The 18,922-nt window shown below is 41.6% G+C and overlaps 1 protein-coding gene across 1 annotated transcript in view; it reads left to right on the plus strand.

Moving 5' to 3' along the window:
- dnah6 (dynein, axonemal, heavy chain 6) overlaps positions 1-18,922 on the plus strand; it is a gene marked incomplete at both ends in the record, with an annotated part of 105,110 nt that overhangs the window by 51,762 nt on the left and 34,426 nt on the right. The window contains 7 exons of the mRNA XM_081360404.1: positions 923-990; positions 1,528-1,708; positions 2,581-2,760; positions 5,604-5,837; positions 6,662-6,797; positions 6,929-7,101; positions 10,777-10,967. Coding sequence (XP_081216530.1) covers positions 923-990; positions 1,528-1,708; positions 2,581-2,760; positions 5,604-5,837; positions 6,662-6,797; positions 6,929-7,101; positions 10,777-10,967 — 1,163 coding nt within the window. The remainder of the gene's footprint in view (positions 1-922; positions 991-1,527; positions 1,709-2,580; positions 2,761-5,603; positions 5,838-6,661; positions 6,798-6,928; positions 7,102-10,776; positions 10,968-18,922) is intronic.

Raw genomic sequence — 18,922 nt, forward strand, 5'->3', positions numbered from 1 at the left:
ACCTCTCAGTCACATGGATTCATTGGCTACTGGAAGAGACAATGATAATTCATTCTTCCATGCAAATGTCTGACCCCTACAGTTTTTTGTTTGTTTGTTTCATGTAATTATTGTATGTTTCATTAGCAGCTCATTGTTTATTTTATAAACAATGAGGGGGGATTTAGAAAGGGGATTCTGGGGTCGAGGTTGACACCTGTTTAAGGTCAACTGGATTTGGCACTGTAGCAAAGTGGACATGGCTGGCACCAGCCCTTCACATATCTGTTCTGCCACCACCTTGTGCACCAATCCCTCTCTGGCTCCATGCCATATCATCTCTCGCTGTATAATTCTGGGGTGGATGCGGATCAGCGCCCACCTGCCAAGAGACAATGCTCTAGCAATCATAACAGACAGGACCACGGGCAACAGCGCTTGCAGTAGGCAGAGAGCACACCACCAGATATGGTTGCCTGTCAAACGGGGCTGTGCCGTTGTAAGCTCCAGCATTAGAGACAGGACAGACCTGTCATCTCAGCTTAAATAAGGGAGATTAGCTATGCTGAAAGACCAGCCTGGACTAAAGAAACATTCTTACAGACAGACAGCAAATACAAAACACGCATGTGCCTCCAGAGGATTTTTAGAGAGGAAAGGGACAACAGCAGCATCTCTTGGGGGATTCATTTAGCAGATAATGTCAATCATTATTTACATGCCCCTTAGGAATACATGTTTAGATTGTGCTATTTATTCAATTACATTTTTCATGACCATGTCCACCTTTCTCTGAGCCATCATCACATAATCAACCTACATATAAATTAAAAAAGTTGTTTATGTAGCTTGCTTTCAATTAATATTGAGACTGTAGAAGTTAGGATATGACCCCTTTAAGCTACACATTCATAATCGTTTTGTAACCAATTTTCCATGTCAGGTGTGCATCAAAGTGACTATCATAAACTTTACTGTTACCAAGTCTGGACTGGAAGATCAAATCCTCAGGTAATCCTCTGCTTTTACTATTCAGATTCAAAATGAACACCCGGGACACATGATGTTGAATTTTAAACTTTATGAGAAACGGTTTTGTTTTTTGAAAATATTTTTTGGAATTTTCTTTGCTATATAGAAAAACTTAATAAAGTTTAATAAATAAATCCTAAATTTGAATCCTCCAAAGGTCTACATATTCACCTAAAAGACAGCAGCTGAATCAGTGTTTTTTCTTTTTCTAAAAGCAAGAAGCAATAGAACAATATAGTAGCATAAGAGGCTAACTAGCTCACAGTATTAGAGTTAAAAAGAAATTCACTTTGGCCTCTTTTCACCTTCTACTACCATCCATCTTAGGTGTTCCAGTCAAAACTGACCAACCAAGACACATTTACAACTGCATTGGGTGTATTTGTAATTCATGACATAAGATGTCTAACAGAAATTATTATTTGATGTTGATTAACTTATTATTCTCTTGCCAATGCTCACTATGTAAAATATTGGTTGACTTTGTAGTGTTCATTTATTTCTGTCTGTGCCCAGTGATGTAGTCCGTCTGGAGCGTCCTGACTTGGAAGAACAGAGAAGCCAGCTGATAATTCGCATCAATGCAGACCGAAACCAGCTGAAAGCTATTGAGGACCGAATCCTTAAACTGCTCTTCACCTCTGAGGGCAACATCCTCGACAATGTGGATCTTATAAAAACTTTACAAGAGTCAAAGGTCAGTGGTTTGCGGTCAGAAATTTAAAGAGAGGGAATGACATTTGAGCAGAGTAGTGGACAAAAGCAATTTAATGATTATGTAGAAAAGCATGTTATGGAATTTAAACTGATTACTCTAAACTGACTTATAAAACTGCAGTTCAAAGGTATGGGGTTGGAATTGTTTTTTTTTTATCTTATGCTCACCAAGGCAACATTGACATTTACGTTGATTTATTTTTAGTGTCTAAACTCTTTTGGTTGCCACTGTTTGTTTAATAATTGTCATTAAAACTCCCCCCACTATGCTAATAAATGCTTTATATAAAAAGGAGATGTTTACTTTAAAATAATTTCAAATTCCACACTCAACTAAAAAGAAAATAGCCTCATTTGATAGCGGTTACGTGTTTATTTGGGAATGAGTGCTAACATATATTTTAATTCTTAGCTTTTCCTCTGTGGATTTGTTTTAGCACACTTAATTTTTAGCAAATTCCCTCAAAATAGTATGTTTGTGCCACTGCCAACTATGAGCAAGCATATCACTGCCTGTCACTCTTCCGATACCCACAGAGTTATGAAGGCCTGAATGGGAGGAACGGATGGATAGATAAATGAATGATAGGTTGGGCCGGCAATGAACGAAATGTCTGTCTTAAAGACAGAAACTCTGTCTCCCTCTGACACCTTTGCTACAGTCTCATGTATCTCTGCGACACTTATAATGCTGTCAATGTGGACGGCTTTACAGTTCCTTTTGCATTTTAAGAGCTCTTAGAAAACACATCAAGCTTTCAATTCATTACATTTGTCTCTGTTTGGAATAAAACACTTATACTTGACATACAGCAGATCAGCTGACAATTTATCCTCTTTTCTCTTGTACAGGTGACATCTCAGGCCATTAAGTCTCGGCTGTTGGAGGCGGAGACGACAGAGGAGATGATCAATGCAGCCAGAGAGAAATATCGCCCTGTTGCCACACGTGGCTCCATCATGTACTTTGTCATTGCCAGCCTGTCTGAGATTGACCCCATGTACCAATTCTCCCTAAAGTACTTTAAACAGGTAATTTCTTTTAAGAGTAATCATTCTATAATATTTTTTTCAGGATGTATTATATCAAAAATAATATTTATTTTTTATTATTTATATTATACTACCGGTTTGGGGGTCGGTAAGATTTTTTAAATTCTCTCTTTAAGTCTGTTATACTCACCAAGGCTGAATTTATTTGATCAGAAATACAATAAAAAGCTAACTAGTAATATTGTGAAATATTATTACAATTTTAAATAACTCTTTTCTGTTTTTAAAATGTAATTTATTACATTTTGTCAATTTATGTTTTAGCAGCCATTATTTCTTCTTCAGTGTCACATGATACTTTAGAAATAATTCTAATATGCTGGTATTCTAAAATTCTAATATTCTAATATATTCTAATATTCTAATTATTGTTCTGTTGAAAATGTTTCAGGTTACGAATGTAACCATGGTTCTCTGAGAAGGGGAATGAGACACTGCGTATTAGATCGACGCTGTGTGGAACGGCATCAGTGTGACCGATGTCTAAAGCACGTGTATACACAAGACAATTTCATTGGCCGACGACAGTCCATGACATCACTACACTAGCCTGTACGTAAAAGAGGACACCTGCAATAGTGTCATCAACTTTTTTTGTCTGAAGGAGAGGTGCAGGGAAGCCCGAGACATGGCAATGAGACGCTGTGCCTCGTTCCCCTTCTCAGGGAACCATGGTTACATTCGTTACCTGAGACATTCCCTTTCGAAGTCAACATTGCGTCTTGGATCGACGCTATGGGGAACAAATACCCACTCCGCCATGCTGAGGGAATGCCAGCCTCATTAGCTGTACCTATGCACAACCACAAGGGGCATAGCATTATTGACTCTATGGACTTGTTTAGCCGGAGTCAGAAGCGTCAACCACACAGGGTACAGCCTAAGACTCATAGACCGTCAAGTGGTAATTTTCCCTTCGACCATTACCCAAGCTCATATGCCTTCCTTGTAGGCCCAGCCTTAGCCACCTGTGGCCCAGAAGCAGATCTCTAAGGTTTAGCTACATCAGCTTCTTTAACTTGATACAGCTATTTAGGAATACTGGCCCAGGGAGACCATTTTATACACTACCCTAGCCTACCACTACCACTAGGGAGCAAACATGGGGGTTTTCATTTAGAATAACTATTCACACTCCTTGCTACATATAATTTTAACCTCTAGGAAGCCTCAATGGAGCTTCAGCTCTACTACCCCAGAACAATCAGAAGAAAGTGTTCACACCCTGCCTTGACTAGTACAGGACCCAAGACTCCCAGCACCTGACAAATGTGCCTGATAACAAGAAGAGCTGCCAGAAGGCAAATTAACCTCTATTTGCCAGGATCTAAGAGATTGGTTTAGGCTCCAACAGGGAATGGAAGACCCTACTTTAAAACCCACACAGTAGGACTTGTCCAGGGTCCCTAGACTCCCAGCACTTTACACAGGTTGCCTAATAATAAGAAGAGTTGTTAAAAGGCAATTTAACCTCTACTTGTTAAATTCTACATTAGACCCTACTTTAAAACCCAGACAGAAGGGGAGGGTTCTACTCTACACTCAACTCTGAAGAACAGCTTGCCTAAGGGAGCCTGGTAAACGCTAGCTACGAACCTCGACACTGCTATCCTTCAAAGAGAGGAGCCATCCTACTTAAATATCTGTTAAAAGACAATTTAACCTCTACTTGTTAGATTCTACATGACCAGTTGAGGTTCCAGCAGGGAGTGGAGGACCCTACTTTAAAACCCAGACTGTAGGGGAGGGTTCTACTCTACACTCAACCCTGAAGAACAGCTTGCCTAAGGGAGCCTGGTAAACGCTAGCTACAACCTCGACACTGCTATCCTTCAAAGAGAGGAGCCATCCTACTTAAATATCCCTCTTGGTGGAGGTAGCTTAACTCTCTCATCTAGGACCTGCTATACCTAGTGCTAATTTAGATTAGCGCTAGCCCTAGTAGAGCAACAAGAAATTCACTATTCTTTTCTCAAGCCCAGTGCCAAATGTGTGCATGTGAAATAAACAAGGCTGGCGCAGACTCAATGGCCACCTAGGTGCTCAACTTTCATCCCTCAAGAGAGTCAAGCTTAGGTGGAGCTTCTCACCATGACCACATCACAAAGCATTCTTTCAACTCCCTTGAGAGCTGAATGCGATCAGTTCAAAGCCAGATTTTTATCACCACAATCTGCTACCACAAATGCATTGCTATGAGTGCCTACAACTCCCTCGAGAGCTAAAACGTGCTTGTGCAAATGCTATTATCCGTCAGGTGAAAATCAAGGAAAAACAAAGTTTCTTACCAGTCTCTTCCAGCTTCCTCGAGGAGTCAAACGCACTCCACCAGTAGCGTTTGTTTTAAATGCGCACACAAACAAGCATATCCTGAAGACAAAAACAGTTGTTGACGTCTATTGCAGGCACTCTCTTATAGGCACGGACGCTCATAGACTGTCGTCGACATCATGGACTGTTGTCGAACAATGAAATTGTCGTGTGTATACACGTGCCTCAGACACCGGTTACACCGATGCCATTCCTCATAGCGTACATCCAAGGTGCAGTGCTGAGTTCCACTTTGAAAGGGAACAGTTTTGCTGCTTAATATTTTTGTGGAAACATCTTTGAAAGTTCAAAATAACAATTTATTTAAAATATAAATCTTTTGTAATCATAAATGTCTTTACTGTCTTATTTTATACATTTTTGAACAGTAGTGTGTGTGTGTGTGTGTTTGTATATATATAGATATATATCTATATTATCCAAAGCGACTTCCAGTGCATTTAAGGTATACATTTTGACATTTCACGTATTCCCTGGAAATTTCTTCACAGTTGTTCAACAATACTATTGAGTCAGCAGAGAAGCACAGAGATTTGAGTGTGAGACTACAGATCCTGTTGGATCAGACTCTGCTAAGTGCCTACACGAACGTGTCCCGTGGCCTTTTTGAGCAACACAAGGCCATCTACAGCTTCATGCTGTGTGTGGAGATCATGATGCAGAGGGAAGAGATCTCCCAGCAGGAGTGGCAGTTCTTTCTGAGAGGGGCTGGAGGCATGGAGAAGGTCAGAGATGTGGACAGGGCATATGAGAGAGAGAAAGAAAGAACACCTGTGTGTGTGTGTGTGTGTGTGTGTGTGTGTGTGTGTGTGTGTGCGTGTGTGTGTGTGTGTGTGTGTGTGTGTGTGTGTGTGTGTGTGTGAGTGTGTGTGCTTATGTATGTGTGTTCTTATTATAATTCTGTAGTTGGCAATTATCCTTCTACAAGTCATGAATGAGATTTAAATTGTGTTAATTGTTAGATTGGAGAGCTGTGTTCTATTTTTTTTCCCTTTCCACAGGGGCCTGTGCTATATGCCCCCATCAGAAAGGCATTTCTTTCACAGTGCACTGTTATATTGTTTTAGTGTGTTGAAACAGTGCTTTTTTGCATGTATTCTAGTAAACAGAGTCCACTTCTGTTCCGTTGCTAAGGCAAGCATCTCTGTTGCTAGAGATATATACACAACCCTTAGTATTAAACTTGATATCTCATCCTGTCGTTATTTATGAACTTCTTAGTATAGGATGTTAATAGTGTTTAGAAAGTGTGAAAAATGGAGAAAAGTTATTTGGGGAGAGAAATAAGAGAAACGAGATTCCAAGTGAAATCATCCAATATACTGTTTCTAAGTTCATTTTCTTAATTTTGGCTGGTTTTATATTTCAGTCTACTCCAATGTTTGCCAATTTTCATACTCAAATTAATTGCTTGATCAAAGTCTCAAACCTTAATTCATGCTATTTGATAGTTTTTGACATATCAGTAAGATGAAATATTACTCTCAGCCCTATGCACTAACGCACAGGCACTTTCCTACATGCATAACACTCCCCTTTCCCACTGCAGGGATTGCCAGAGAAGCCAGAAGTGCCATGGTTGTCTGATTTTGCCTGGGAGACTTGTTGTAATTTAGAAGACCGACTACCCTGCTTTAATGGCATTAAAAAAGAGATGATATCCACACCTATCTCTGTCAAACTAGGTATGTTTTTTAATTTTCCATAAAATGTCACTGGCTCATACAATACTTCTATAATTTCTTGAAAAGCATCAATCACAAAATAGAAATCATACAGTAATTATTATCCTAACACTATTTTTCCCTCTCTCTAGGGCAACTGGAGGTAACAGTAAACCCGAAGCAGTGGGACGGGTATGTTACCGACCTTCCTCCTTTCTCAGAAGACATACCCTCTGAGAAACAGCAACAGGTCAGAGGTCACTGGAACCAGCGGCTTGGGGCCTTCCAGAAACTCATCCTCATAAAGAGTTTCATGGAGGAGAAGGTAAAATAATAAAAAAAATAAAAAAATGTGATTTGATATGAATTGTTATTACTGTAATGTCCAAACTGTTGCAGTACATTTACTTAGACTGTTTAGACTGTTTCCAACACAGAAAAAATATATAAACTATAAACTATATTCAGAACTATAAAAGTTTATATTTTGCAATTTTGACTGACTTTTTTCAGAATTTTTCTCAGATTTGTTCTGCTGAATAAAAGTATAAAAAATAAAAGTCTTACTGACAACAAAGGTAATTACAGCCTTTTGTCTCACTATTCTGACTTTATTTCTCACAATTCCAAGTTTACATCTAACAATTTTAGTTATTTTCTCAAAAAATTATTTCTCAGAATTGCAAGTTCGGAACAACATATTATATCTCAGGAGAGACTCTTCTCTATGAAATTACAACTTCACTATATTTATTCACAGTTACATACACTACATTAGTGTACATAATACCACAATGGATTTATTTCCTTTGATATTAAAGCTGTGATTTGTTTGCGTGTGTCCCCACAAGAATAGTACTAATGTCCCCACAAAATGAAGAAAGTTTTCTGTGAGGGATGTGTTTAGGGGTAGGATTAGGGGATAGAATATACAGTTTGTACATATAAATTATGTCTATGGATCATGGCTATGGAAAGTCCCCATAAAACATGAAAACTCTGTGTGTTTGTGTGTGTGTGTGTTTATGTGTGTGTGTGTGTGTGTGTGTGTGTGTGTGTGTGTGTACCTGGTAAACCCTATGTTATGAAGACCAAATGTTGACATTTGACATTGCTCCCCATGAAAACAGCTTGTAAATCACCTGCTAAAGACCTGGAGGCAGCTGCCCATGATACTGCAGTTGTAAGGGGGCTACATGCTCAACATGAGTTTCCTTACCTAGGAGATCACGAGTGCTCAGAAGCTGTGACAAGGACTGTGCATGGAACCCAAATGGGGAAAGTGCACTCATTCTAACAGCCTCAAGGTTTTGTAATAGGAGGCTCCCTTGGATATTGCCATGGTGTGGGCTTCCCCAATTTGCATAAGATTCGGTGCTCTATTAAATGCCCATGAAGGAACTTCCTATTAAATAGAAAGGGAGGAAGTACACCTCATGAGCCATAGAATGCAGTGCAATGACTCTGTGAATGGACCGCCTGATTAGAGTAAAGCAGTCTAGCTTAACAAGGCGTAAGGGAACTGCCTACTTCAGCGAGGCAGCTTCAACCTAAATTGAAGTGGTTCAGAAATGGGCTGCCTTTAGAGCCCAAACTCTGGGGAAGGCAGCCCTAGCTTCACAAGACATGAGGGAGCTGCCTACTTAATGAACCCAAATTAGGGGTGGCAACTCAATCCAAAAAGCATTGCCAAGGTTTGCGAACGGACCACCTACACAAAGCCCCGAACTGGGGGAGGCAGCCACAAATTCACGAGACATAAGGAATCTGCCTGCTTCTTTAAACACTCTAGTGGGAGGCAGCTCAAGCCCTAAGGCAGCTCAAGCTACTACTTTAAGACCTAAGGAAGCTGCCTGCTTATGAAGTCATCCAGATCTTTTAGCAGGTGCGCTTGGTAGGCCTGCAACACAGAGCCGCACCAGCCTGACCTGCAGAGGTCCTGTAGTCACAGGACCTCTCCACCTCAGCATGAAGGTCCGGGAGAAATGGAAGACTCACAGGAGCTGCATGTTTATGGTCAGACAAAAAATGCTCATCAAGACGCCCGCAAGCGATCTGCGGCGTTTCCTTAATAACTTCCATAACTTCTAGCAGCTCCTCGTACGCGGGGAAGGCAGGCTGAGAGGGTTTCATCTGTGTATCATCGCCCTCATCAGCCACATCCTGCTCTTCTTGGCTGGAAGCCAAAAGTGCGCTATCTGCTAAATTGGATGACTTATTCAGAGAAAATACATCCGCATCGAGCAGATCGCTCAAGTGAGCTGCAGGGGAACGAGAGAGAGACAAATTCCTCCTCCAACTGAACCTGTCTCCGCTGGGCCTTGGCTGCAGCAGGTCCCAAATCGCAGGGTACAGACGCCTGTCCAGACGGCGTGAACTGAGCTTTTTCATGGAAAAGCCCTTGCAATTCATGCATTCTGCTCCCTCGAGAACAGAACACGCATGATCCTCTCCGAGACAAATTACGCACAAGCCGTGTGTATCGTCTGGTGTCAGATAACGCTGACACTGCGGTAGACACTTCCTGAAAAGCTTAGAAACACATTCAAAACAAACAGTCTCCTGAAGACAGAAAGCTGATGACATCTAATACAGGTGCTCTTTTATACTCATGGTCACACCTGTGGTGATGTCACAGATTGTCGTTGGTCAATGACATTGTCTCGTTTTAACATGTGCTTCAGACACCAGTCATGCTGAGGCGTTTCCCAAAGTGTCCTTTAGAGCAGTGATTCCCAACCCTTAGTCCATGAAGCCCACTTCCTTACATATAAGAATACCTGAGTCCCCCCCTAGAAAAAAAACAGTGAGCTTGCTGGTACAGTATTTTCTCTGCTCTCTGCTTTGTGTCTGTGTTCAGCGTGTCCAATCTCTGGCCTCTGTTAACGTACTGTTTACAGACTTCGTAATATTTCAACACAAATGACATTTGTGGAAATAATTGCAGTGCATTTTGAATGCAAGTCTGGAACAGAGATCGGCCAAAAAAAAAAAAAAGGAACTGGCCGGTTCTGATTGATGGTCAGTTGACCTGTGCTTCTCTGCTACTGGCAACTATTCACCTGGAGCTCTAATGAGGAAAACAGCACATGTATAAAGATGTACAGTTGCTACAGTTAATGGCGATTGGTTGGTTTTAAAAAAGTAGTTTGAAGCATACACACCTTTTACTGCGTTATTATTGTACTCTAGCCCTGTGGAGACTGAGACGCAGCCGTCATTGATCTTTTCATATTTGCCGCACCTGTCACGGCTGATTTTTGTCATTTGCGTTATCTGATATAGGTGGGCCAGAGGCCAGCTAAACAGATGACGACAGCACTGTGACGTCAAAGTCATTAGTAAACATTGCAAGATGGCTATGGATGAACACCAGTTGTTTGACCACTACAATGAACAAGTTAGACTTGGCTTTTTATCTAAAAGAGGAACAGAAGACGGCGCTTGAATCCTTCCTTTGCAAGAAGGACATTTTTGCAGTTTTGCCGACCGGATACGGCAAGAGTCTAATCTACCATTTAGCTCTGCTGGTAGCTAAGCGTACGGGGCTTATTGTTGTGATTGGTCATAGTGTTATCCAATTGCGTGCAGTGAGATTTTCAAATGCATGCTTGGTGCCGCCCCTCGAGCTGGGTGATTTTCATTAGTCGATGCCAGACCCTTAATCTTTCAGATTTGGGTCTGGATTTCCAGGCTAATCATTTGGAGCATTTCTAGAAACTATACCTATGAAAAGGTTTTTCGTATACATATTTGACCTCAAAGCATATAAGCTCCCGTAAAAACCCGGAAGTTTGAATTTTACCTATGATAGGAATACGTGTGTGTGTGCGTGCGTGCGTGCGTGCGTGCGTGCGTGCGTGCGTGCGTGTGTGTGTGTGTGTGTGTGTGTGTGTTACGGTGCCTGTGTGTGTCAAGTTTCATGTGAGTCTCCGTGAGTTATGTATCATTATCAGCTGTAAAAATAAATATGGTAAGTCTCTGACTCTGTGTGTTCCAGGTTGTGTTTGCAGTGACTCAGTTTGTTATCATTGGTTTGGGACAACAATTTGTGGAGAATCCCCCAGTGGATCTTTCAACCCTGTACACAGACATGTCCCCAACCATTCCCCTGGTCTTCATTCTAAGCACGGGCTCAGATCCAATGGGAGCATTTCAGCGGTTTGTCAGCGAGAGAAGATACCAAGATCGGTACTGTGCACTGTGACATTTATACACTCTGTTTACTCACTCACTTCCTAGTTGTGGCACAAGTGGCACATATAAGTACATAACTTACATGAATGAATACTACATGTGTTGATTATATCCATACCGAATGTGTTACATGTTTCAGATGGCTTACAAACGGATTTCCTTTAAAAAAAAACTTCAGTATGTGATACTTATGAAGATCATTTCTCTGCTGTCCTGGTTTTCCTGCAAGAAATGCTTACACTCTTTATATTGCGCTTAAAACTGGGGTACCACAGTGATCAGCGTTTGGACTTTCATTCTTCTTCATCTACATTACTTCAAAACCCATGCTTTTTTAGCACTGCTGTACTGATGACATTCAGAAGTACACATCATATCCTCCTTCTCTGTGTGTGCCTCGTCGACATATCAGCTTTAATTGTGACAAGTTCCTCTTCCTCTCAGCCATGACATCCCTCACCAAATTCCTCTCTGTCTCATTCAGAGGTCACATAGTCATTGCCTCCTGGTATTTATCATTACATTGTGTCAGCCTGGGTGACATGCTTTTCCTTAAGGACCACATTATGATAGCAGCGGCCTTACTTGACCACTGGTTTACTCAGCTCCTCGCCCATGTTCTGTTGATTTTATAGCTAGATGTCTGGAATTACTTTCTTCTTTGCCAACCAGTATCTGCTATACTTCTGCTATATTCCTAGACTGGGTCCAAAATCCTATCTCTCAAATGGTTTTTAACCCTCTGTAATTTTTTCACGTCACGCCTCTGCTCAGATCATTTTACCAGCTGCCAGAATACACTGCTGCCATACAATGTCCTGTCCTCCTATTACTTTCAGTCTTGTATTAAATCTTAAACCTGAGCCTGGATGTTACCATCGGTTGCATCAGTTTGCCAGCTATGAGAACAGTTGATTCATTAGCCATTTTCTATCAAAGCCATAAGGACCACATTTTCAAAAGGTTTATCTACTCTCACGGACCTGTACTAGATTTGGACAGCCATATTTTAAATAAATCATGTTATATTTTGTAGCTTATTCTGGCCAAGAACTACCCATTTAAGTAGGAAAAAACTCTTAAGTTTGAAATACCTTTTCAGCGATACACTGTCAACGTCGTGGATATGTTTGCATGAGCTCTGCAATTCGGCACTCCAATCAAGTTATGTCATGTTTATTTATATAGCACTTTATACAATAGATTGCTTTAAACCATCAGCTTTACACTATTAAACATGAAAAAAACTTTTATATAGAATTACAATTACAGTTGTTTTTACTCACGGATATTTGACCTCAACGGACTGGAAAGAATAAATGAACCGGAGAAGATTTCTATGTCAAAGAAGGCGGAGCCCCAGAGAACATCTACCTATTAGGCCAGGGGTCGGGAACCTTTTTTGACCAAAGAGCCATTTTTTCATTTTTGGATAATGCATTTTTCCAAAAGAGCCACAGTAGGAAAAAAAATTGCCTATATATATATATATATATATTATTAAAGTTAATATTAAAGACGTGCTTTTTTCAATAAAAAATTCAACCGTAGTAATTATTATTAATATTATTTAATTATTAATATTATTAAAAAATATTCAGCAAACAATAAATAAGTTGGAATATGGAATTAATTCTGCAGGGCTTTCACTGTGAGGTTGAGTACCAAGTGATGAGCATATACCATTTTGTGTGCGTGTGAGAGAGAATGAATGCACACAGTACTATCTGCTGTGTTTACGTGAATACTCGACTTAGCATTTTGATATATTTCTGTGTTTATTTGGCCGTTTAGGCGCGCAACCGAAGACAAAGGCTGCTTGTCCGTGTTCGGAGCTCGCGCACAGTATCCTGTCAGTTCTCTTTCGCGACTTATCGCGCTTTTAATATTTCTTTTCAATATAAAGCACATCCTGTTCTTTTCTTTCTCATTCATTCATGTTTTGTTTTTAATAACTTTAAACAGAATCGTCAACTGAAATCTGCGCGGATTATCAAAAATACGACACATTTATAGGACATAAAGGGTCTCTGCGGCAAAAGTGAAAGTAGCCTACCAGCGGGTGAAATGTCTCTATGCGCAGCAAAGCACCCGTTTCAATAAAATGTTATATTAAAGTTTATAAAGTCTACTTTTACATTTTTGCTGCTGTTCTAGAATGGTTTTCGCCAGCTTGAATCCCAGTGCAGGAGCTGTAGATTACCACAGAAACGTAAGCGGTTAGTTGATTGCTGTGGTGACTCGTGACACTCGCGAACAGCACTGAACACGCACTTTTGCCGGTACAACTTTAATATTATTATTATCATAAACTTTTCATTAACTTCAGTAGGCTGTACTACAACAAGGGAATTGTAATTGGTTGCTTTTTCTGCAGAGAGCCGATCTCTGTTGATGTGTTTTAATTGTTTTTCATCGATGGTTTGTTGGTAAAGGGTTAGAGACCTCGCGAGCCACATGATTTTTGCCAAAGAGCCAGATGTGGCTCGCGAGCCATAGGTTCCCGACCTCTGTATTAGGCATTGCCGCAGACCAGTGGTCGTTCATAGGTGTTTATTAGCTGGAACAAACTTTTCCGAGAAGTTCATGTTCACAAGCTATTTCAAACTCCTGAAACAAACTTCAAATGAACTTTGTTTTGGTCTGATTTTATTTGTTATGTTCTTTGATTCCACTTGAAGTATGGTGGGGCTTTCAGTGTTCCTTTTGTGTTAATGTGACATTTAGGCATGGGTGTATTTGAAATAGTTGTAGTAAAAATAATAGATCAGACAAAATTTGACAAATCCAGCACTTATGATAAACACGACAAATCAAGACTTTTGTCGTTATTGTGGTTCCCTTTTGAGAGCGGTAACTCTACATTGCATAGCAACGCTGCAGGAACTCCTCCCTACTCCACTTTCATTGAAAACTTATGGGCTAACGCCAGCTTGAAACAGCTGGCCAATTGTCGCAAAGTATGCAAATACTGACAGGCTCGCGGGCAGTATAAAATGCATGAGCGTGACAATTGTGTCATAATCTCTTTCTTCACGCTGCCATCGTGGAAGCTGTTCCAGGAGGACTAGCAACCTTTTTCTCCGAGCATCCGATGGCTTCAACTTGCCAGATTTGTGTGAGCCCCATCGACCCGCCCGATGAACATGAGTTCTGCGTCGCCTACCTGGGCCTCGCCCACACCGAGGCGGTGTTCACGGACTCCACTTGCGTTTACTGCCCCGAGCTGCCGGTGCGCACCCTATGAACCAGGAGGGATATGGTTTGTGCTATAACGGGGACGAGGTCCACTGCCCTGGGTCTGGAGCCACCATCACGCTCACCTGTCCTTTCACAGACGTGAGCTTTCCAGCCCTCGTCGAGTTCTCACTCTTCCTCGGCGCCTCGCCCCGCTCAGGGACCGGTTAGACAGCCTGCCGCGGGGCCCCACCCCACACCGGAGGTTCGCCGCATGCAGTGAACGGGGCCTGGGAGGAAGCGTCATGGGCCTTTCACACAGGACGCAGTATGCGTGGCGCTGCACTATAAAACCCATTCATCTCAATGGCTTGCGCCGCGCAAGGACGTTTTGTTGCTGCGTTGACCAAAGCGCAAGCGCAGCGGAGCGCATCATTGGCGTGCTCACGCGCACGCCACGGTCAAAGTTCAAAATAGTTCAACTTTTGCCACTGCGCTCTGTGATGATTACCATCGTGGCCAATAGAATCGGGGGATCCAAACAAGCATGGAAATCAAAATGGATGAATGGCTAGTACTGAACTGTAAAGCAAATTATATTAAGACATCGTATGGTATGAACGATCGTCTCATAGACAGACATATTTACATTAAAAATAGTTGTGTTTTAACAGTCAGGTAACTTGTAGGTAGGCAATGTGTGTAAACAATTTTTTAATATGTGTCCCCCATGAATGAACTCTACACCTGTTAAATTACGTGGAGTAGAGGTATAGTTTTCAAATGTGTTATTAAAAAAGATAAAATCCTTTCTCAAATTAGAGGATGAGTGTAAAAAGAGATACTGACAACAGACGTACAGATCTGGCCTTCAAAAACGCGCGTTTTCTCCCGCGGCATTCGGCAATTCGTCTCGTAGAGTCTCGCAGAATTTTGCAAGTGCTTTCGGGGGGCCTACTTAAAAAATCCCGAGTGGGGGTTCAATCTTCAGATGGCTGGCAGGAGCCGCCACTGGCATGTCACGTGACCGTCAGTGGCAGACTGGCAGCTGCCAGTCTGATTCTGGTATATCACGTGACCTGCCAGTGGTTGGCTATTGTCTGGTAGTCTGCCTTTTGCAAGTTTCAGAAACCATTGATTTTTGCCAGTTTATCTGTTTTGTATGTTCCTCCCTCTCTAGCTCGTGTATTATGCATCTGTTGATATGATTATGTTCTTTTGCATGATTGGCATTTTAGAGAATTCAAACTGGTTGCTTACTGACGCTCAGTCCAGTCAGCTGAACTGCGTGTATAACGCGTTGTCTGAAACTCTCGCTGTAAGGTAATGCATTGTTTTATTTTTATGAATGGAATCTCATTCATCTATTATTTAGTATTAGTTATGTTTTAGAGAATTTTATCCCAATTAAACCAGTTAAAATGGACGTGATCAGACTGGTTGCTTATTGACGCTTTACCGGATGCTCAATCCAGTCAGCCGCGGCTGAACTGCGTGTATAACGCGTTGTCTGACACTCTCGCTGTAAGGAAATACATTGTTTTATTTTTATGAATGGAATCTCGTGCATCCATAATTTAGTATTAGTGATGTTTTAGAACATTTTATCCCAATTAAACCAGTTAAAATGGACGTGATCAGACTGGTTGCTTACTGACGCTTTACCGGATGCTCAATCCAGTCAGCCGCGGCTGAACTGCGTGTATAACGCGTTGTCTGACACTCTCGCTGTAAGGAAATAAATTGTTTTCTTTTTATGAATGGAATCTCGTGCATCTATAATTTAGAATTAGTGATGTTTTATGGAATTTTATCCCAATTAAACCAGTTAAAATGGATGTGATCAGACTGGTTGCTTACTGACGCTTTACCGGATGCTCAATCCAGTCAGCCGCGGCTGAACTGCGTGTATAACGCGTTGTCTGACACTCTCGCTGTAAGGAAATAAATTGTTTTCTTTTTATGAATGGAATCTCGTGCATCTATAATTTAGAATTAGTGATGTTTTATGGAATTTTATCCCAATTAAACCAGTTAAAATGGATGTGATCAGACTGGTTGCTTACTGACGCTTTACCGGATGCTCAATCCAGTCAGCCGCGGCTGAACTGCGTGTATAACGCGTTGTCTGACACTCTCGCTGTAAGGAAATACATTGTTTTCTTTTTATGAATGGAATCTCATGCATCTATTATTTAGTATTAGTTATGTTTTAGAGAATTTTATCCCAATTAAACCAGTTAAAATGGACGTGATCAGACTGGTTGCTTACTGACGCTTTGCTGGGTGCTCAATCCAGTCAGCCGCGGCTGAACTGCGTGTATAACGCGTTGTCTGACACTCTCGCTATAAGGAAATACATTGTTTTCTTTTTATGGTCACGTGAAATGCCAGAATCAGACTGGCAGACGCCAACCAGCCACTGACAGGCCACGTGAAATGCCAGAATCAGACTGGCAGACGCCAACCAGCCACTGACAGGTCACGTGAAATGCTCGAATCAGACTGGCAGACGCCAACCAGCCACTGACAGGTCACGTGAAATGCCAGAATCAGACTGGCAGACGCCAACTAGCCACTGACAGGTCACGTGAAATGCCAGATTCAGACTGGCAGACGCCAACCAGCCACTGACAGGTCACGTGAAATGCCAGAATCAGACTGGCAGACGCCAACCAGCCACTGACAGGTCACGTGAAATGCCAGAATCAGACTGGCAGACGCCAACCAGCCACTGACAGGTCACGTGAAAATCCAGAATCAGACTGGCAGACGCCAACCAGCCACTGACAGGTCACGTGAAATGCCAGAATCAGACTGGCAGACGCCAACCAGCCACTGACAGGTCACGTGAAATTCCAGAATCAGACTGGCAGACGCCAACCAGCCACTGACAGGTCACGTGAAATGCCAGAATCAGACTGTATGTCAACCAGCCACTGACAGGTCACGTGAAATTCCAGAATCAGACTGGCAGATGCCAACCAGCCACTGACAGGTCACGTGAAATGCCAGAATCAGACTGGCAGATGCCAACCAGCCACTGACAGGTCACGTGAAATGCCAGAATCAGACTGGCAGACGCCAACCAGCCACTGACAGGTCACGTGAAATGCCAGAATCAGACTGTATGCCAACCAGCCACTGACAGGTCACGTGAAATGCCAGTGGCGGCTCCTGCCGGCACTGACAGGTCACATGACATGCCAGTGGCGGCTCCTGCCAGCCAGCTGAAGATTGAACCCCTACTGAAAATCCCTCAATGTGTTTCGCTTCACAGAATATCCACCAGGTGGCGCATAAAAAACAACTTTACATTAGATTTTTTCTTTTACTTCACATTACGTCATGATTGTGAGAAAACATCCACAATAAAATATAAATTATAAATAGTAATAGACACAAATATTTACAGTAGGCTACTGTATTATACAGACATTTGAAAATATTTGTAAATGCAAAAGGTTCATTAAGACAAGAAGGGGTATTGGACAACGTTTACGAATTTTTATATGCTTTGTCATTGCTGTGGTTTCCAGGAGATGAGTGCATGCAGAATATGTAACATTGCTTTTATTAAAACAGCAAAGTGACGTTCTTGTGTGCGGCTATATTATCGTAAATGCTCATTATTTAAAACAAAGCATAAGCCTCTTCCTGGCATGCAATGGAATCTACAATGTCAGTTGGTTATGTCAACATATGTCAAATTAAGTTACGCGATATCAACAAATTAAGCTATAAACATTAATTTGAAATAACTTAAAGCGTATGTATAGTATATTTGCTTAAATAGTATTTAAACAAAGGAATTGCAAGGGATTAAAACCCTGCCCACACGCTGGTGAAAACTGGAAAAACCGGTTCCCTTTCGAAAGGGAACTCTACACTACGTCAGAATGACGCTATGGGGAACGCCTCAGGCGTGACAGGTGTCTGAAATAAATATCAACTCACGTCAATTATGTTGACCGGCGACAGCCCGTGAATCATCAGCTTGATTGATTAACGCGCAACCTGGATGTATAAAGGGAAGCCTTGCATACATGACAACATCTTTTCGTCTTCAGGGACTGTTTGTCTGTATTTTGAATATCGCTGAAGCGCGCGGGAGGCTCTCGAGAGAGCCTCTTGTGCAAACTGTGAGCGTTTTTTATTTAAAAATGCTCCGCTTTCGCGGATCCTTTTCTCGAGGGAGGAGGGTTCAGCATCTGAGCTGTGGTGCGTGCGATCTGTGAAACAATACTGTTTGGGTACGAGGCGTTCACAGTCAGTTCCTAAGGGTGCTGGCAGTGTTCATTAAGAAATATCTCGGCGCGCGTGAGAAAGAAAAAGTCCGTGCGCTGTCGGATGTTTCAACCTCGCACCTGTTGACTTTCTTCTCGAGGGATGAAAGCCAAATATTTTTTAACGGCTCTTTTCTCGCGCTTGCCGAGGCAGTGTGTAGATTACGAGAACGTATAAATGTTAAAACAGTATTCTCTGGTGAGTATGGCTGCATTTAATTCTATGAATTAAAATGATGGAATATTATCTGACTTTTAAGAAGTTAGATATTTAGTAATTCAGCCTATCATCCAGATCGCGTTATCCAGTGTTTTTGGCTGCATTTTAATTGAAAAATGAGCAGTGAACAAAAAGAGCAGGTGTAATTCTGGTCTTTTTGTAAAATGTGAAATTAACATATTTCTGTTTCCTTTCAGACCACATCTCCTGTTTTAGAGTCTGGGGCAAAATGTTATGGGAGTAAATCTAAAGATTTTTTCGATGGT

The sequence above is a fragment of the Scardinius erythrophthalmus genome (assembly GCF_964197995.2).
Source record: "Scardinius erythrophthalmus genome assembly, chromosome: 3".
Lineage (NCBI taxonomy): Eukaryota > Metazoa > Chordata > Actinopteri > Cypriniformes > Leuciscidae > Scardinius > Scardinius erythrophthalmus.